Genomic DNA, 16,622 nt, shown 5'->3' with positions numbered 1-16,622 from the left:
TAGATGTATAATCCCAAGTCCAGGACAAGAGTGAGCTATGTGACAAAGCCCCAGCCAATCCTGCCCTCTAGATCTGGTGATTGACCAATTAATGGTAACATAGCTAGTGAGGGCGATGGAGAAGGCGTAGAAAGCCCTTCAAAGGCAGAGTGGCGGAGCCATCCTACAAACCAGCAGACCTACTTATCCAAATACAATAAAGGACCACTGTCACTTCAAAGAATAAAATAAGTCAAATTAATATAAGTGAAAAGCTGTATTTTCACTTCTTTAATTTCTTATCTCTTTATTTCCTGTCTTCCGTATCTTCACCCAGTGTGTCTACCAAGATATGCGTCATACATTCCCTAGCATAAGTAAGCCATTATTAAGTAGATACAAGCTTACCGTATTCTGCTCGACGGAATGTTCAGTACAATGTATAGTGTATCAGGTACATGTTATGCCGTGGCCCAACCACGCTCTACTTTGCAACACGAGCGGGCTATGTCCATGGCCTGCATTGGCGTTAGTTTATAATCACCGAAGTTCCGAAACGCCGACCCTATGCCTCTCCACGCTAGATAACGCCAAGGTTAAACTATCTGGGGTAATCGCGGGGAAAGCAGGGTTTAACTACTGGATAATGAGTTCCTGTGAATCATTGTGACATCCTCGACGCCTGATTGGACTGTCGACGGTCTGTACTAAGATACTCAGCGCAAGCACGCAGCCATCTTGATTCACGTATAAAGCAGTCTGTCCTTGCGGCAAGAATAATAGACATACAATCCCCTTCATCAAATCTCCTCCATTAGCAAACATATCCAGAAGGTTATTAACAAGCACAGCGAGCAAGAATGGCTATACAACGCACGACATCCCATGATAGCTCTGCGGAGAAGCAATATGCCACCCATATCGAAGGGGAGGCAGTAGTGGATGAGTATCTCCCTCTATTTCCCCTTCTGGTCAACAAAAGCCTTGAGGAACGTCAGAAAATCGAAAAGAAGCTCAAGCGCAAACTGGATTGGGTTTTCTTGCCGGTTGTTACGCTCATGTTGCTGATGGGATACCTCGACCGCATCAACGTGGCAAATGCTCGGCTCGCAGGTATGCAGGATGACCTACACATGTCTGACACTATGTGGTCTGCTGGAATCTCGCTGTTTTATGTTGGTTATATCATCACTCAACTTCCTGCCACTGTCTACCTCGCCAAAGGCCTGCCGCGATGGCAGATGCCAGCCTATGTCATTGCATGGTCTGTTGTCACAGCCTGTATGGCTGCCATGTCTTCAGGATGGTCTTTCTTAGTATGCCGCTTCATGGTCGGCGTGGCTGAGGGCCCTTTCCTTCCCATGGTCAGCTTGATGACCTCCTCATGGTATACAAAGGAGGAGGCCCCTTTGAGAATGGCCATCTGGCATGCTGGTAATATCGCTTCCAACATCTTCTCTGGGCTGCTTGCGGCTGGTATTTTGGAGAATATGAACGGTCTTGCCGGTATGCGTGCATGGCAGTGGTTCGTCATTATTGAGGGCAAGTAAACCCTATCCCTGACCATGAAGGTATACGGCTCCCTCTAACTTTCACAGGTATCGTTGGGCTGTTCGTCGCTGCCATGGGGTTTTGGTGCATCCCCAACTTCCCTCACAACACGGGCACATACTTCATGACCCCCGAGATGGCAGAGATGGCCCAATATCGAATGATCGTCTCAGCAGGCGGGCGGTCCGAGGATGACGAAGGTGGTGCTTGGGAAGGAGTCAAGCTTGCATGCAAAGACCCATTCACCTGGATTTATACGGTGCTTCACTTTGGTCTTATTGTCGCTCTTTCATTCAAAGATTTCTTCCCATCGGTAAGTCAAGCCTACAACGTATTGCCAATCCCTAAAATATCTAACCAGTCTAGATTGTAAAAACTCTAGGATACTCGAATCTTATGACCTATCTCATCCAAGCTCCACCGTATATCTTCGCTTACCTCGCCACTTGTGTAATCTCCTGGTCGTCAGGAAGACATATGGAGCATTGCTGGCATATAATTGGCAGCACAGTTGCATGCATCATCGGCGTCGTTATCATGATCTCGACCCTGAACGCAGGTGCCCGATACTTTGGCATGTTCCTTTTATGTGCGGGACCTTTTGTTGGCCTGAATGTATGTATAAAATGCCCTCAATTGGGTATGGCTTCATGCTAATGGGAGTAGATACACATTCCTTGGGAAACAACCAACGTCGCTCGCCCTCGCACAAAGCGTGGTGCTCTGGTTGCCATTACAAACTGCATCGCATCAGTCTCCCACTGGTTCACACCATACTTCTTCGTAGGTCTCTCACCCTCAGCGCCCCAGATTCCTACTTACCAGCCAAGCTTCGCTCCCAAGAACCTCGCTATCAGAATGGTGGCATTTTGATCATTGCAGGCTGTGTCATGGGCATCGCCGGTTGCCTGATTTGCAAATGGTATGTAAAAAGACTCAATAAGAAAATGGAAGAACACGAAGCGGCAAACAACCTGCCAAAGAGGTGGAGGTACGTTGAATAAGCCATTGGCTTCCAGATAGGGATAACTGGACTGTTGGAAATATTTCTTTTAGTTTTGATAAGTGGCAGTAGTCAAGTCGGCTATCATAGCTGCATAACGGGATCAATTCAATGAATGCTATTGCTCAGACCCATGACCTGCAACCGACGACCTGCAAGCCAAGCAGATGTGTGCGCTAGGATGTCATCAAGGACAAAGCATCGGGCGGATCGTGTGATGGGCTGAGTACTCGGGCGAATCAACGGGTTTAGCATCACAATGTGGTTGCAGAAAGCAGCCGTTCGCCTTGTCTTTGATGTAAAGTCTTCCTTATCTAGCTCCTACCCTATTTCGCCACTGTAGATGTGTTAGTCAATTACAAGTAGCTGGTAGGGGATAATTTCCATCCAAACTAGGATCCAGGCATGTCTGCAGTATTATTTAACCCCACGGGGCTGATGAGAATCGCAGGTAGTTTGGCGAAAGACCGACTGACTTCTGCCAATGTATGTGTCAAGTAAGCTGCGAGACTTACTGTTATTGCATTTACTAATTCCTGACAAGTCGCCGAGTCAAACATGTCTCTAGGAGGTCGGTTAAGGGTAATGGCACGTATATGGTTTTCCCTGTCCACTGTTGCCATCGAAAGGTATTTGGTGAAAAGACACGTCCAATAACCACCAGCTACTACGACTTTGCAAGTCTAGATGTGCGCACAAATCGTTCGGCGCACTTAGGAGGGTGCCATGGCCAACAAACCCCGCTTTCGCTGACTCGCGCCATACCTTTCTGTTCTGGGATAAGCTGGTCGGCATTTCGGTCTTTCATAACCAAGATGCCAAGACTGCACGTTCAAATTTCGAGCTTCCCCGCGGTGGCTTTTCCCCGCCGGCACAATCCTCACAACGACAGCAGAGGCCGATCCAAAATGCTTGCGTGCACACTCTGTCACAATCGTAAGGTCAGTAGCTGAGTCCAGTCCGGACCTCAAACAGACTTGATCCCCAGGCGGGCTAACTTCCTCCAGGTCCGCTGTGAAGTGGACGTCGAATCAAACACTTGCATAACATGCAAGGCTGCGGGAGTAGAGTGCATGTGGGCTTCCCTGGTCCAACTTCGCCCGGCGTAGGCTGACCTGCTGCTTCAGTCCGCGCACTAGGAAGCGTCGTCGTGGGGGAGCTGCTCCTACGGCCCAACAACTTGACAACAGTCAAAGCTATAATTACAGCAATCAACAAAGCCAGGGCCTTTCGCAGTCATCTGGGGCAGGCATAGTAATGCCGATGGAACATGCCTCATATCAGACCCCGTCTACGGTAAGTCACGCATGCTTTTGCCATCTGCCATGCCTTGGTCAAAATAACTCTTGCGTTGCATCAAAGCTTCACATCAGATTGACCTTCGAGTATGGATGACAACCCCAGATCTCTATGCTGTAGCATGCCCAACGCACAAGTGTTGGCCTGGCTCTGTTCTGTGACCTGTGTGAACCTCCCAAATAGCGTGATGCTACTATTATTCGTTGTTTCTCACCATCTCTTTCCTAAGTATTCTTGGTCTGAATTCAATGCTGACATGCAACTGCAAGAGCCAATCGACCACCTATATAGGTAGAGGCCACTACGTCACAGACGACGATGAGATAGATGAGACGAGTGCTCGTGCCTTCGCGCCAGCAAAGATAAAGATAGGCCCTCATGCAAGCACTCAAAGGGAAACATTAGTTCTGTGGAAAGCTTTAGACATACCGCCTCTTGCAACGCGTCAAAGCCTGCTGAGTGCGTTCCTAGACTATTGCAACTTATGGACGCCTGTTCTGGAACCAAAAGATATTCACGAGCTTTCGCATTTCGACCAAGAAACTACTTCATTGCTACTGGCTCAATCTTTATGGCTGGCCGGCAGTCGAGTCACAAATTCACCTTCTGTGGTTGCCTTTGCATCTTCGGACGACTTTTATCACAGAGCCAAAGCAGTCTTCTGGTCTGGAGTAGAGACGGACGGGCTGTCTGCCATCAAGGCCTCACTGATGCTTCAATGGTACAATCCACAGGCTCCTGAGCATATTTCATTTGACAATAGTGGGTTTTGGCTCAAGATTGGGGTCGGAATCGCCCATCAGATTGGCCTGCATAGAGAATCCCCTCCAGGGTCGTCTAGGGCAATACGACGGAGGCTGTGGTGGAGTTTGGTGGTAAGCTGAAGCGCGTGTACCCAAGTTGGTTCGTGTTGACTGAGAATTACACAGGTTCGAGACTCACTCATCTCCGTCGCGCATGGCAGACCGCGAGTCATTAATCTCGATGACAGCGATGTGCAGCCTCCGATACCGAGCGACTTCCCAGACTCGCAGTTCGCGTTCCAGCTATTCTCGGCCTGGGTGGACATATGCCAAGTACTTGGAGACATATCATCTTGCTGCATAAGACGACACATGTCACGAACAAAAAGGCTCTACATTGAGAGCTCATTGTACCGCTGGGCAACGAGTCTCCCCCAAGAGCTCCAAGTTGCACCCAGCAACCAGCCAACGCACAGCTATCTTGCAAACAGTCACAACCTACCGGCACGTCAGTTGTATCTACCATACTTCACTAGCTTAATAGTGCTTTCCCGTATGCAACCTGCGCACTCAGGAGGATCGGTGACTGCGACGTTGGCTGCATCGTTCGTCGCCCGCATTTTTGAGGATTTCCTGGCCAGAGACGAGATCAAAGTCTTAGCACCGATCAGCACTCGGTACTGCCTCATTTCGAGCATGGCGCTGGTCTCGGTCATGCCTAATAAGCGACTGTGGGATGCTGTACAGCCGGATCTGGAGATACTCCAGCTTGCGCTCACAGAACTTTCAAAGCGTTGGCGGTCAGCAATTGGGGCTTCCAGAGCTCTCCAAAATGCCATTAACAAGAGGCGACAACGTACCAGCAGCTCTACCGCCGAATTACGAATGGACGACAAAGATTCCCTGGAGTACTTCAAGATGATAGACCTTGGCTATTGCCGCATATGGAGCACTCTTAGCCAGCAGATGTCCTCCAGCCCGCTGGCTACCCAAGAGCAAATTCCAGAGCCTATACAATCACCCGGCAACGACGCGTTAGCGACCGACCCGTTCATGGATCCAGGGGAGGCGCTGGATATGGGGACATTTCAATTCGAACATGTGGAGAATTGGATTCTCAATGATAGTTTTTTATTCGAACCGTAGATTACATTACTCGACACTTGCACTGGACCCCAGCCACAGACTCACAGCTTATGTTTCTTCTGCCCCTTCCGCAGTTTCTCGAACTCCTTCTGCGGAATTCCTTGAACGTTTCTCTCGAGAGCTCCAAACACTTCATCAACATTCTGAGCGTCCAGTTCCCGTCTTGATCGATGTCTAATCATCTTCTTGATCTGCAACATGCTTGACGCATTCAGACCATCATGGAACCTGTCCTTAACCTCCTTGAGCACCTCACTCCGGAATGACTCGGCGGGGCAATTAAATATTTGGTTCACGAAACCTGCCTCAAGTAATTCCTTGCTGGAGATGCGCTTCGCCAAAATCAGGGCTTCGTTTGCTTTGGAGATGCCCATGCGCTCTGCGAAAGCTATCGACGAGACTCCTTCGCTTATCAGGCCCAAGCTAGCGAACGGTGTCAAGAGATAGGTTTCCCGCGTACAATAGATAAAATCGGCGAAAGCAATCAGCGCAGCAGCCATACCGACCACAGGGCCGTTGAGGGCTACTACCAGGATCTTTGGATGCGTATAGAAGGCTCGCGCAAGATTCATGTTGCTGGCTACCGTGACGGTCAAGTTATGCCGATACAAGTCTGTGCCCTCGGGCATCTGCCTCGAAACCGACACGTCGGCACCGCTGCACACATATGTCAGTGTCAGTACCAGTAGATAAGATAGGTATAGAAGTTTCTCACGCTGAAAAGAATCTCCCGTTGCCTGTCAACACAGTCGCTACCACTTCATCATGATTGGCAACCTCCTGAAGTGTGCGTGCGAGCTGGTAGAACTCGTCTTTGGTCAAAGCGTTCAACTTGTTGGGTTTGTTGAGCACTACGACGGCAATGCGGCCACTGTAATCAACCTCGATCACTGCCATTCTTACGATTATGTGTTCTGTCAACGCAACAATCCGAATCACGACTGAGATAGATGCGAGTGTTGTGTTATGTCGCGAGCTGACTTTGTGGCAAGCTGTTAAATGGAACTGAACACCACGGGGCCATCCATTTGTCCGGCCCTTCACTTGAACGAGTCGCCGATGGACAGTCCATAAGAAAGAAGTCCGCCGGACAACTCATCATTAACCATCTCACCACCGAGACACCGCTTGAAGACCCCACTCGGAGTTTCGGCCATAGCCCCGCATGATCGGCACGTCTAAACGCCGGGTCTGGGAAACAAACGTGGGTGAGTGAGGCAGGCAGATGCTACATATCACACGGAAAACGCACTCTAATACGGTTGGATGTTAAGAACAACCATGTCTGTGTTGGTCTTCTCTCGTACCAAAGATAACGATTGATCATCTCAACATGGCTGTACCTCCCAGCACTGCAAACTTGGACCGCACGCAGATCGTGCCGTCGCACGATGGTCCGCATGTATTACCCAACAATCCCTTGTTCACCAGGCTACTGCGGCACGCGCATCGCAACCGCCTTGCCATCATAGATCAGGTGCTCAGCGTCTCCAAAACATACGGGGAGCTGCTCGATGCGGTTCTAGGGTTCAGGGAGGTCATACGAGCAGCGTTGTCTTCCGAGGTGCAGCACCAGCTAAGCAGCGGTTATGAGGTGTATTTTGGAGTACTAGCTGGGGGCGGCTATGAGTTTACCGTCGCCGTGTTGGCGGTGCTAGCTTTAGGGGGGGCAGTGGTACCCATGTGTATGTAATTCCACCATGTCATGTCATGCATTGATTGAGGAGTGACTGACTGATCACATCTATCTAGTCCCCACGGCGCCCACAGAAGAGATTGTCTACTACGCCACTAAGTCACAGCAGGTGGCCATCCTGTCCAGCTTAGCGACGATTCAACTTGCACAGGAGTCAGCGCAGCGCTGTGGCATTCCGCAGCTCAGTATTTTACCCAATCTACCTCGCATGACCCGCTTAAAGCCATTCGACATATCATTGTCATCCAACTCGCCACAAGACCCCAGCGCACCCGGCGTGGTCATCTTCACTTCTGGCACAACCGGCAAGCCCAAGGGCGTCGTGCTGCGACGAACTTATACACACGAGGGCGCTATCACCGTCGGCGACAGCTACGGCATCACACACACAGACGTACTTCTACACACGCTGCCCGTCCACCATACCACCGGTCTAGGTACTTCGTTTTTCCCCTTTCTCAACGCAGGAGCCTGCATTGAATTCCATGGCAAGTTCGACGCCGCCACCGTGCTCAAGCGCTGGCTGCAAGGTGGCCTGACTATCTTCTCTGCTGTGCCCACTATCTACATGCGCCTGAAGTGGTTCATCGAGCAGCTCCCAACGCACGAGCAGATCCCTTATAAGCAGTCAGCTGGCCAGTTCCGTGCGTTCCTGTGTGGATCTAGCGCTCTGCAGGAGCACGTACAGGACTTCTGGACCGCTTCAATGGGCCAGCCCATCCTCACGCGCTACGGCGCTACCGAAATTCCTGGCTGTATACGTGTGTCTATCGAGCTTCAGAACATTCCCAAGGGAAGCGTGGGCCAGCCACTGCCAGGAGTAGAGCTTAAGATGTCGCCTGAGGGTGAGTTGTTGGTTAAGACGCCCAACATGTTTGCCAAGTAAGTATTCTATCTGCCTCGCGAGCCTTGTTCGGTCTGATCAATGTACTTATGGCTGACGGACAACAAAGGTACCTCATGGAACCGGAGACAACGAAGAATGCGCTTGATGCCGATGGCTGGTACAAGACCGGTGACATCGCACGACGTGAGGGGAACTTCTACTTCATCGAGGGCCGCGCGTCAGTCGATATTATCAAGTCTGGTGGTTATAAAATCTCGGCGCTCGACGTTGAGCGCGCGTGCCTGACGCTGCCATACGTGAACGAGGCCATGGTAGTGGGCGTCGAGGACGACGAGTTTGGGCAGCGTGTTGGCGCGGTGCTGGCTGTGAAGAATGCGCCGGATGTCACCCTCGCCACAGTCAGGAGTACTCTTAGGGATCAGCTGGCCGGGTATAAGCTCCCCACTGTGCTCAGGGTGGTGGAAGGGGAGATCCCGAAGGGTGCCACAGGCAAGGTACAGAAGAAGATCCTGGGACCGAAGCTCATTCCAAGTCCCGGATACGAGGAGATACCTCAAGTGCAGGTATGGAAGAAACTGAAGCAGACGAGGCCGCTGCAGGCAAGACTGTAAATTGCGATAGCATCCAGTGCGGTGTCGGAGTCGGCTCTATGTGGTATTTCAGGACTCTATCAGACTATTGAGTGTATACCAAGACTACAAGCACCGAAGTTAGATAAATTTACAGCTCATGAGAGGAACTAGTGCTGTTAATGCTTTTGTAACATATGTCCTTTATTATACTAAAAGGCATAATGAAAATTCATGTAACTTTCAGTCTGATATTATAGTTACTAGGTGGAAGATATAAATAAATATATATTCACACTACAAGAATTTATAGCAGTTATTTCTCTTTTCTCCCCACTGGCTGGTATAGGGTGAATAAAACATCTAGCTATGATTCTTTACATAAATCTCAGAGATATAAGGTTATATATTATTTCTTATTGCATATTACATAGTTTATAAGAACCGCTGTTATAGAAGATGCTTTGAAAATAGCACGCATAGTAATATAATAATATTATACTACTGTCATAGAGCAGAACTCTCATTTCGGCAACTCGGCGAAAACCCGAACCTCGCCACTAGCCTAACCTGATTCTTCCCTTACACGAAGCCCTCGGCGAATTGTGGGGTATCATTTTTTATCCAACGTCGACGTTTTGGAGTCATGTGCCCCAGACTTCCTATTCCGATCTCTGTATGTAGGGCTTTAGTAGCATTTTAACAAGTATGTAAATTACATCCCAGAGATCAATTGTCTTGGCAATAATATTCTTATGTGACTCCTTATTAGCTAAATCTGACTGGATAATCTCTAAGAATAAAAGTCCCGTCCACGGCGTCATTCCGTGGCGACTCGCCGAGCGCCCGGTTAGGGACCCCACACCCCATCCTCATCTGGAGCTAGGCTCGCTCTTCGGCCAATCAACCGGTATTGCGGATTGGTGGCCAGCATGAATCTCCACATTCAAGATCTCTGTTAATGTTGACTTATTGCAATTAGTGAAACATGATGAAAGACAGCATACAAGTCATCCCTGCTGTTGGGACTAGACCTGGGCCACCTAGACTGTAGGCCTACGAGGTGACAGAAATCTGGTTAAACTTAATGGCATAACTTTGCTTAGTGCGCCAGCGGTGGTCAGCCACGAGGTCAAATAGAGTAGCACCTAGGATATTACTTACAAAATCAGAGCGTTGGCCAAGCAATAAGTATCTTAAAACACTTCTTAATTAAAAGTCTACATACATAAACGAAAATATCAGTAGCACTATTACAGATCTTCGTGTATAGCCAGCATGGCCACTACGACTTCGTTTACGGTCACTAAAGGACCCATTACTATTGAGGCTCTCGACCAAGGTGCTGGTCCTGTCATCGTCATTCTTCCCTCGCTGGCCCGTGGAGCAAACGACTACGACATCGTCGCCCCATTCCTTGTCGAAGCTGGCTACCGCGTTATCCGCCCCCAGCCCCGTGGCATTGGCAAGAGCAATGGACCTATGGACAAGCTGACCATGCACGACTTCGCCGCAGACGTAGCCATTGTCTTAGACCACATCGAGTGCGGCCCGTCCGTCATCGTCGGCCACGCCTGGGGCAGCCAGCCGGCGCGCATGCTGGCCGCCGACCGTCCAGACCTCGTCCGTGGCGTCGTCATGGCAGCCGCCTCGGCAGGCAAGCTTCCCCCCGGATCAACTGAGAAACCCTTCAGCCGGCTGCGCACTGAGATTGACGGGTCCGGCAATATGTCCCTCCCGGAGACCAAGCGCCTTGAGTACCTTCGAGCGGCCTTCTTCGGACCCAACGGTAACCCACGTCTGTGGCTGGACGGGTGGAACGAAGCTGCGCATAAGGCTCAGGCGCGTGCGCGCATGTGCACGCCCGTCGACAAGTACTTTTCTGCTGGAGAGACTGTTCCGATCTTGGATCTACAGGCTGAGCACGACGCCGTTGTCGTGAAGGATGTGATGAAGCCGTGTCTGGGTGATCGTGTTGAGGTGCAGGTTATCAAGGGTGCTGGCCATGCTATGGCGCCAGAGCAACCAGAGGCTATGGCCAACGCCATTATCAATTTCGTTAAAAATATCTAAGAGAAACACATATAGCGTTTTGTTTGCTTGAGACTCTTTACTATTCCCCTGATGACATTCAAAGCCAAGATCGTGTAATCTACAAAGTTGGGCAAAGCATGAATATGTAGCCTTCTTTATCACTATAAGTCAAACATTCGACGACATTGGGCACAGCTACCGGCAGAAACAGGGAGCTGGAACAGCAATTGAGAAGTTGCAAAGCGCTCTCTACCTGTGCATTAATGGGCTTCCAGATGAGCTTCGTCTCTTTCACTCCAAGCCTTCTCTCGGTCCGAACGTATACAACTTTGAAGCCAGATAGCTACACGTCATGTTCTCGGTGAGCATCCTGTTATTCCAGCAGCAGTACAGCAATGGTTATCCGTCGACCAAGGGCATGCCATTCGACATTGATGAAACCATAAATCTGTCATAAGTGGCCGAGACTCTGACGTGTTCAACATGTCTTGTCATGGAGGTTCGGCAAATCGATGCGGCGTTTCACCTACTGGTGGGGTTTTTTGCTTTCGCCGAGGACACACTAGGATGGCACGCGCCGTAACTAACGCCGAGACCCATTAAATCTGCGGTCCTGGGGAAGAGCTCCACCGTGCATCATCTAACAGCCGAGTGATCAATTAAACGTCAGGGTCTGAATCATCAGCAGCATCTGGGCTTCAGCATCATCTGTTTTTACGTGTGCCAGCAATCATGTACGAAAACCTTGGGCTCGAGCGTCGCGGACATGTCTTTATCCTTACTCTGCAGAAACCACCAGAGAACCGTCTCACATCACAATTCTGTCAAGAGATTATTCGGGCTTTAAATGATGTTCGGAGGGAACTAGGTCCTGACGCACCTGGCGCTGTCATCATTCGAGGCAACGATGCCAAGTTCTTCTGCACGGTACGTTCTTCCCCAGACAAATTATCCAGGATGCCTTGAACAGTTCGTAATTACTTACATATGCACAGGGTCTGGATCTCTATGAACGAGACACAAACCCATACGCCAGCTCCGAGGGATTCTATCCGGTAAGCACCTGATCTGGCCGTCCGCGGTGAACTTGGTGAGTACTTCACTAACATATGCATTCTTCGGCTGTAACAGCTTGTTGCAACTCTCCTAGACTTCCCGTTCCCCACCATCTGTCTCATCACCGGACACACTTTTGGAGGTGCCTCAGTGATAACATTGGCCCACGACTATCGTATCATGAATTCTACCCGTGGGTACTGGTGCATGCCCGTAGCAGAGCTCGGCCTGCATTTCGATGGAATGGGTGCCCTTCTGAGAGCCAAGCTGCCACCACAAACAGCCAGGAAGGTCATCCTGCAGGGTCATAAGTTTACATCAAGTGAGGCATTGGCGGATGGTATCGTGGATGAGATCGCCTCGCCGGAAGAGATGCTGGACCGTGCCTTGCAGCTTGCCGACAGGGTCAAGTCCAAAGCAAAGATGGGGGTCTACGGATTGCTCAGGGGAGAGCTATATGGTGAGGCGCTGAGGGCGTTCCAGCAGATTAGTTATGTTCATTCTCGGCTCAATTCCCGTCAGGCAAAGGTCAAGCTATAAACATAATAATAAATTGGATCAACAATTCCGCTTTTGTTCTAATCAACACAAAGGTCATCCGTATCGACCATACAGGACCGCGCATCCGGTGAGTTACAGGTCTAATGCGGCAAGTGGTAGGGTCCTGAGCACCCAAAGAAGTTGAGTTGAATTCACTACCTTGTCGTCTGAGATCTTCACCAAGGAAATGCGCTCTGAGGAAGTCTAAATTAGATTTCATCTTTATAGCCTAAAATATATACAGCATGATCTCACTGACATACGCGAGTGTGGCAACGCTTCGCCCTTCACAGCTTGGACAAAACATTGCCATCATACCTTTCAAGAACGCTGCAGTTCGATCTGGTCAGCAAGGGTAATGTAATGGACGCCCATTGGGACTACATACCCTGTAGAGAAGGTAAGATAGCAACTTCCATGCATCAACCAACTTGACTGCGTGAGGACGTATCTCATTCATCAAGCTTCAAATAGCAGTGTCAGACAAGTGGTTAAGGCCCTGGTTTCTCAAAGCGCCGGACTGAGTAAAGTCGCGATTTCGCTTGCTGATTGTGCCAAGAGAGAAAAGTCGGAAAAGGAGCCACAATACTCTTTTGGTGAGCTCCGAAATATTTGTTTCTGTCAGCAGTCTATTGTAGAAATTGTGCACCAGGACAGACTCAGAGTAAGCTTGCAATGAGGCCGATTAGCTTTTGGGTAGTATACAGCCATGGAAGAATTTGTCCGAAGCTTACCGTTGCTCAAATCATGAAGTTGAATGCCGACAATATCCCCATGTGGCCTTCCTGTGCTCAATCATGTCGTACAACTTGAAGGTCTAGTCGCTTTTGTCAGAAGTAACCCTCCCTCCAAGATCGAGAAACAACAGCAAGTTCACGTACCAGGGAAGCAGCGCGGTGCTCAAACGCTTCCACAATGTCCAAATCATTAGTGAAAACGTCCAAGGCTCTGTCTTTCTTCCCGCCACTTTGACGCTAGCAGAACCTGAACGATATCTCCTCGGTGCGATTCTGTGGGACATTTCCGCACCTCCAGGAATCGACGAGATATGCCAAGCATTGCTATATGAATTGGACTCTTAGAAGGGGTTACACTTGTGATTCTTCGTCTGATACTATTGGACTACTATATCGGCTCTTCCTCCTCCCTTACATATTCCTGCCTCCAGTTACAGAGATCACCTGGCCTGTGACGTAGGAGAAAAGGGGACTGCACACAGCCAGGATAACCTTGGCGGCGTCTTGTGCCGAACCTGGCCTGCGAAGTGGAATGTCCTCGAAGGAGGATTTGCTATCGCGGCCAGGAACGCCGAGCTGGATCTTTTCCCCATCCGGTCCTGTAATAAAGGTCCCTGCTTCTTTCGCCTGCGTTAGGCGCGTCTCAATATACCCAAATGCCACTGTGTTAGCTCGGACATTGAACGCCGGTCCCCATTCCTTTGCAACCGTCTTCATTAGTCCAGACACACCAGCTTTAAAGAAGGCGTAATTAGATTGACCGACGTTTCCGTGAAGACCTGAAGTTGAAGATATGCCGATGATGTTTCGCTGCTTTCCATCCTTGACGCGGAAGTAAGGGGCTGCGGCGCGAATTAGCTGAAAAGGAGCAGTGCCGTGGATATTCGCCATCGCAGCCCATTGCTTATCAGTCATCTTATGCACTACACCATCCCATGTGTAACCAGCATTATTGACGATAATATGGATCTCTCCTCCTCCAAACTCGGCCGCGCGCTTCACGAGCTGGTTGATGTAGTCTCGATCTGTTATATCACCAGAGACTGCTAGTGCCTGGCCTCCAGAGCTAGTGATCCCATTCACCACGCTTTGTGCTTTGTCTGTATTGCGGTAACAGGAAGTGTTAGCCTAATTCTATCCAAGGTCAAGCCGTACTCTCTACTCCAGAGGGCTTGGCAGCCGACAGTTACCTGAATCAACGTCGCAAACAACCACTTTGGCACCCTCCTGAGCGAACAGGCGCGCTGCTTCAGCACCAATGCCCTGTCCACTTCCCGTGATTATTGCAGTTTGTCCCGCCAGAAGACCTCTTGGGTAAGTAATATGAGACGCAATTTGAGCGACACGTTCAGCCATGATTGCTAAGGTTGGGCGTAAATAGCTAAAATATAGCTCAGTTTCTTACCCGCCACGAGTCCTAGTAATTGTTCTCGACTTAGCATCATATGATCGACTATTTAAAACCTCCGTTGCGGTGTCGATGCCGTGATTCAATTAGCTTCCGCCCCACTGGCTAATTGCCAAGCCTCATTCGGCGTTGTAGAGCTCCAGTCGGCGTTACAGCCACTTTCGGCGTTACAGAGTTACCTTTGGTGTTACCGAAGATGACCCGGAAGGAAACTCACAAAGCACGCGTAACATCTTATTACAGCCGTCATTTGGTCTAGATGGAGCTCTGAACGACAATGGATTGGCCTGCATTGTACTCATGATGCCATTCTAGTAATACCGGTTGACCATCACCCGAACACAACACAACTCGCCTTGTCCTCCCCTGCCTAGTCCAAGCCGAGGCTCAAGCTTTGAGGATGCCGACGATGACTGAGGAACACCAAGGCACATTCGCCAAGCCGAAGCCGAAGCGGCAAGAGACTCGAAAAAGGTCACCCAAGTAAGTAGTCTGGCATGCAGAAGAGAACATGAACCTATTTGTACTGTTATCAAGTGTCGGCTAACAAGCTGGCTGTGCTTCCACTCCACCACAGGGCATGCCTATCTTGCCGAGCACGAAAGGTCCGCTGTGACGTGACATTCATGCCTAGTGCCTGCACAAATTGTGTACTTGACAGTAAACAATGCGTTGTCAGTTGGCGACGCCGTCACAATGACAGGTACGAGTAACCCATGGATCCCTGATCTGGAAGATTTAAATCTCGTACGCCTTTCCAAAACTAATACGCTTATATTAGAAATCACAATAAGAAGCCGGAAGTGTCAGAGGTAGAGACTGTGGCCAAGCCTCTGCCAGCCTCTAAGGAAGACAAAGACTTGCTTGTAGTCTTGACCGATGAGTACTTGGGGACGCCAAAACTGGCAGAACCATTAACTCGTCAAAGTCCGAGTTACAACCACAACCAAGCTCGGCCTGAGATCACATTCGCGTATTATCCTTTCCTCTGCATCAACAATCTTAGCTCTTTGCATACGGATGACATCAATTATCTGGACTCTCAAGGTTGTTTTAAGTTACCAGAAAGTAGCTGCTTGGACCATCTGGTCCGGGCGTTCTTTCATCATGCTCATCCGATCTTGCCTGTTGTCAATGAAGCCGAGTTCTGGTCGATTTATGATCCATTGACCTCTGGCGGCAAGACCAGTCGAGTCCCTGTTATATTACTTTCAGCAATGCTATTCGTGGCGTGCGAGGTAAGCCCACAATTGATCACGGTAAGGCTCTTCACTAATTGCGCCTTACAGTACGTGGATGGTGATGTCCTCCAAAGCATGCAGCATAGTACCGCACATGAGGCGCGTGACAGTTTCCTTCGGAAGACCCAGGTGAGTTCAACACTCGACGTCGCTCAGGCTTCATTTTATATGCTAACTTATGCTTTTAGCTTCTCTACGACCAAGAGACTGAGTCATCACCAGTCGTCCTTGCCCAAGTATCTCTTTTGCTTGCACACTGGACCTCACAAAAAAACTCAAGAACCAATAGACCGAGCACTAAATGGCTTGGTCGGGCAATTCATCATTCTCAGGATGCTATTTACCAGGCCAAGGTTTCGACATCAGTCAAAAGTCACTTCAGCCAGGGCAATCTTAGGCGACTGTGGGGATGTTGCATCCTCAGCGACTGTATTCACAGCTTGTACACCCGTCGGCCGCTCATGATGCCTCCCGGTATGGTTGAAGCAGAAAGAGATTGCCTTGTGCTCTCTCGAGCCGATTTGTCACATGAGATAGGACGGTCTCGAGTCTATGGTGTCGAAGCAAAGCAGCGATTTATTGAAGCCCAGGAACAGATGTCCGCTCTCATCAGCATCTTGAGAAGAGTTCTGGCTCTGGTCTACCCGCAAGGAGGCATGGCCACTTGTGGAACTGCGTCGGCGCTTGGAGGAGAGGGATACGAGTCTCGTGATTGCAGAACGACCTGAAAACATGGTAAATGACAGTTTGATACTCTCATCTTCTGGACGTGA

At 49.7% G+C, this 16,622-nt stretch overlaps 7 protein-coding genes across 7 annotated transcripts; 5 read left to right on the top strand and 2 right to left on the bottom strand.

Moving 5' to 3' along the window:
• Positions 1 to 839: 839 nt before the first annotated feature.
• Positions 840 to 4,060, top strand: FOXG_07380 (uncharacterized protein; the record flags this gene model as incomplete). Its single annotated transcript, XM_018385963.1, has 9 exons — positions 840 to 1,092; positions 1,204 to 1,485; positions 1,578 to 1,843; positions 1,897 to 2,145; positions 2,318 to 2,452; positions 2,930 to 3,030; positions 3,221 to 3,469; positions 3,673 to 3,829; positions 4,016 to 4,060. The coding sequence occupies 9 exons, from the start codon at positions 840 to 842 to the stop codon at positions 4,058 to 4,060; spliced, it is 1,737 nt and encodes a 578-aa protein (XP_018243049.1).
• A 1,702-nt stretch (positions 4,061 to 5,762) lies between these two features.
• FOXG_07379 (enoyl-CoA hydratase) lies at positions 5,763 to 6,618 on the bottom strand (the record flags this gene model as incomplete). The annotated part of the gene is made up of 2 exons (XM_018385962.1): positions 5,763 to 6,378; positions 6,437 to 6,618. 2 exons carry the CDS (start codon positions 6,616 to 6,618, stop codon positions 5,763 to 5,765), a joined length of 798 nt encoding a protein of 265 aa, XP_018243048.1.
• Positions 6,619 to 7,054: 436 nt separating this feature from the next.
• On the top strand, positions 7,055 to 8,875 carry FOXG_07378 (uncharacterized protein; the record flags this gene model as incomplete). Its single annotated transcript, XM_018385961.1, has 3 exons — positions 7,055 to 7,406; positions 7,474 to 8,299; positions 8,371 to 8,875. 3 exons carry the CDS (start codon positions 7,055 to 7,057, stop codon positions 8,873 to 8,875), a joined length of 1,683 nt encoding a protein of 560 aa, XP_018243047.1.
• A 1,236-nt stretch (positions 8,876 to 10,111) lies between these two features.
• On the top strand, positions 10,112 to 10,906 carry FOXG_07377 (uncharacterized protein; the record flags this gene model as incomplete). The annotated part of the gene is made up of 1 exon (XM_018385960.1): positions 10,112 to 10,906. One exon carries the CDS (start codon positions 10,112 to 10,114, stop codon positions 10,904 to 10,906), a length of 795 nt encoding a protein of 264 aa, XP_018243046.1.
• Positions 10,907 to 11,507: 601 nt separating this feature from the next.
• FOXG_07376 (uncharacterized protein) lies at positions 11,508 to 12,496 on the top strand. Its single transcript, XM_018385959.1, has 3 exons — positions 11,508 to 11,794; positions 11,863 to 11,922; positions 11,999 to 12,496. Exons 1-3 carry the CDS (start codon positions 11,600 to 11,602, stop codon positions 12,461 to 12,463), a joined length of 720 nt encoding a protein of 239 aa, XP_018243045.1. The 5' UTR covers positions 11,508 to 11,599; the 3' UTR covers positions 12,464 to 12,496.
• A 1,037-nt stretch (positions 12,497 to 13,533) lies between these two features.
• On the bottom strand, positions 13,534 to 14,666 carry FOXG_07375 (3-oxoacyl-[acyl-carrier protein] reductase). The gene is made up of 2 exons (XM_018385958.1): positions 14,391 to 14,666; positions 13,534 to 14,300 (listed from the first exon to the last, which is right to left on the bottom strand). Exons 1-2 carry the CDS (start codon positions 14,554 to 14,556, stop codon positions 13,612 to 13,614), a joined length of 855 nt encoding a protein of 284 aa, XP_018243044.1. The 5' UTR covers positions 14,557 to 14,666; the 3' UTR covers positions 13,534 to 13,611.
• A 179-nt stretch (positions 14,667 to 14,845) lies between these two features.
• Positions 14,846 to 16,577, top strand: FOXG_07374 (uncharacterized protein; the record flags this gene model as incomplete). Its single annotated transcript, XM_018385957.1, has 5 exons — positions 14,846 to 15,091; positions 15,186 to 15,311; positions 15,390 to 15,846; positions 15,898 to 15,978; positions 16,038 to 16,577. The coding sequence occupies exons 1-5, from the start codon at positions 15,009 to 15,011 to the stop codon at positions 16,575 to 16,577; spliced, it is 1,287 nt and encodes a 428-aa protein (XP_018243043.1). The 5' UTR covers positions 14,846 to 15,008.
• Positions 16,578 to 16,622: the final 45 nt, after the last annotated feature.

This window comes from Fusarium oxysporum, chromosome 4, assembly GCF_000149955.1.
Source record: "Fusarium oxysporum f. sp. lycopersici 4287 chromosome 4, whole genome shotgun sequence".
NCBI classification, from domain to species: domain Eukaryota; kingdom Fungi; phylum Ascomycota; class Sordariomycetes; order Hypocreales; family Nectriaceae; genus Fusarium; species Fusarium oxysporum.
The sequence above is the reverse complement of the archived record's forward strand: the minus strand, read 5'-3'. Positions and strand labels throughout refer to the sequence as shown.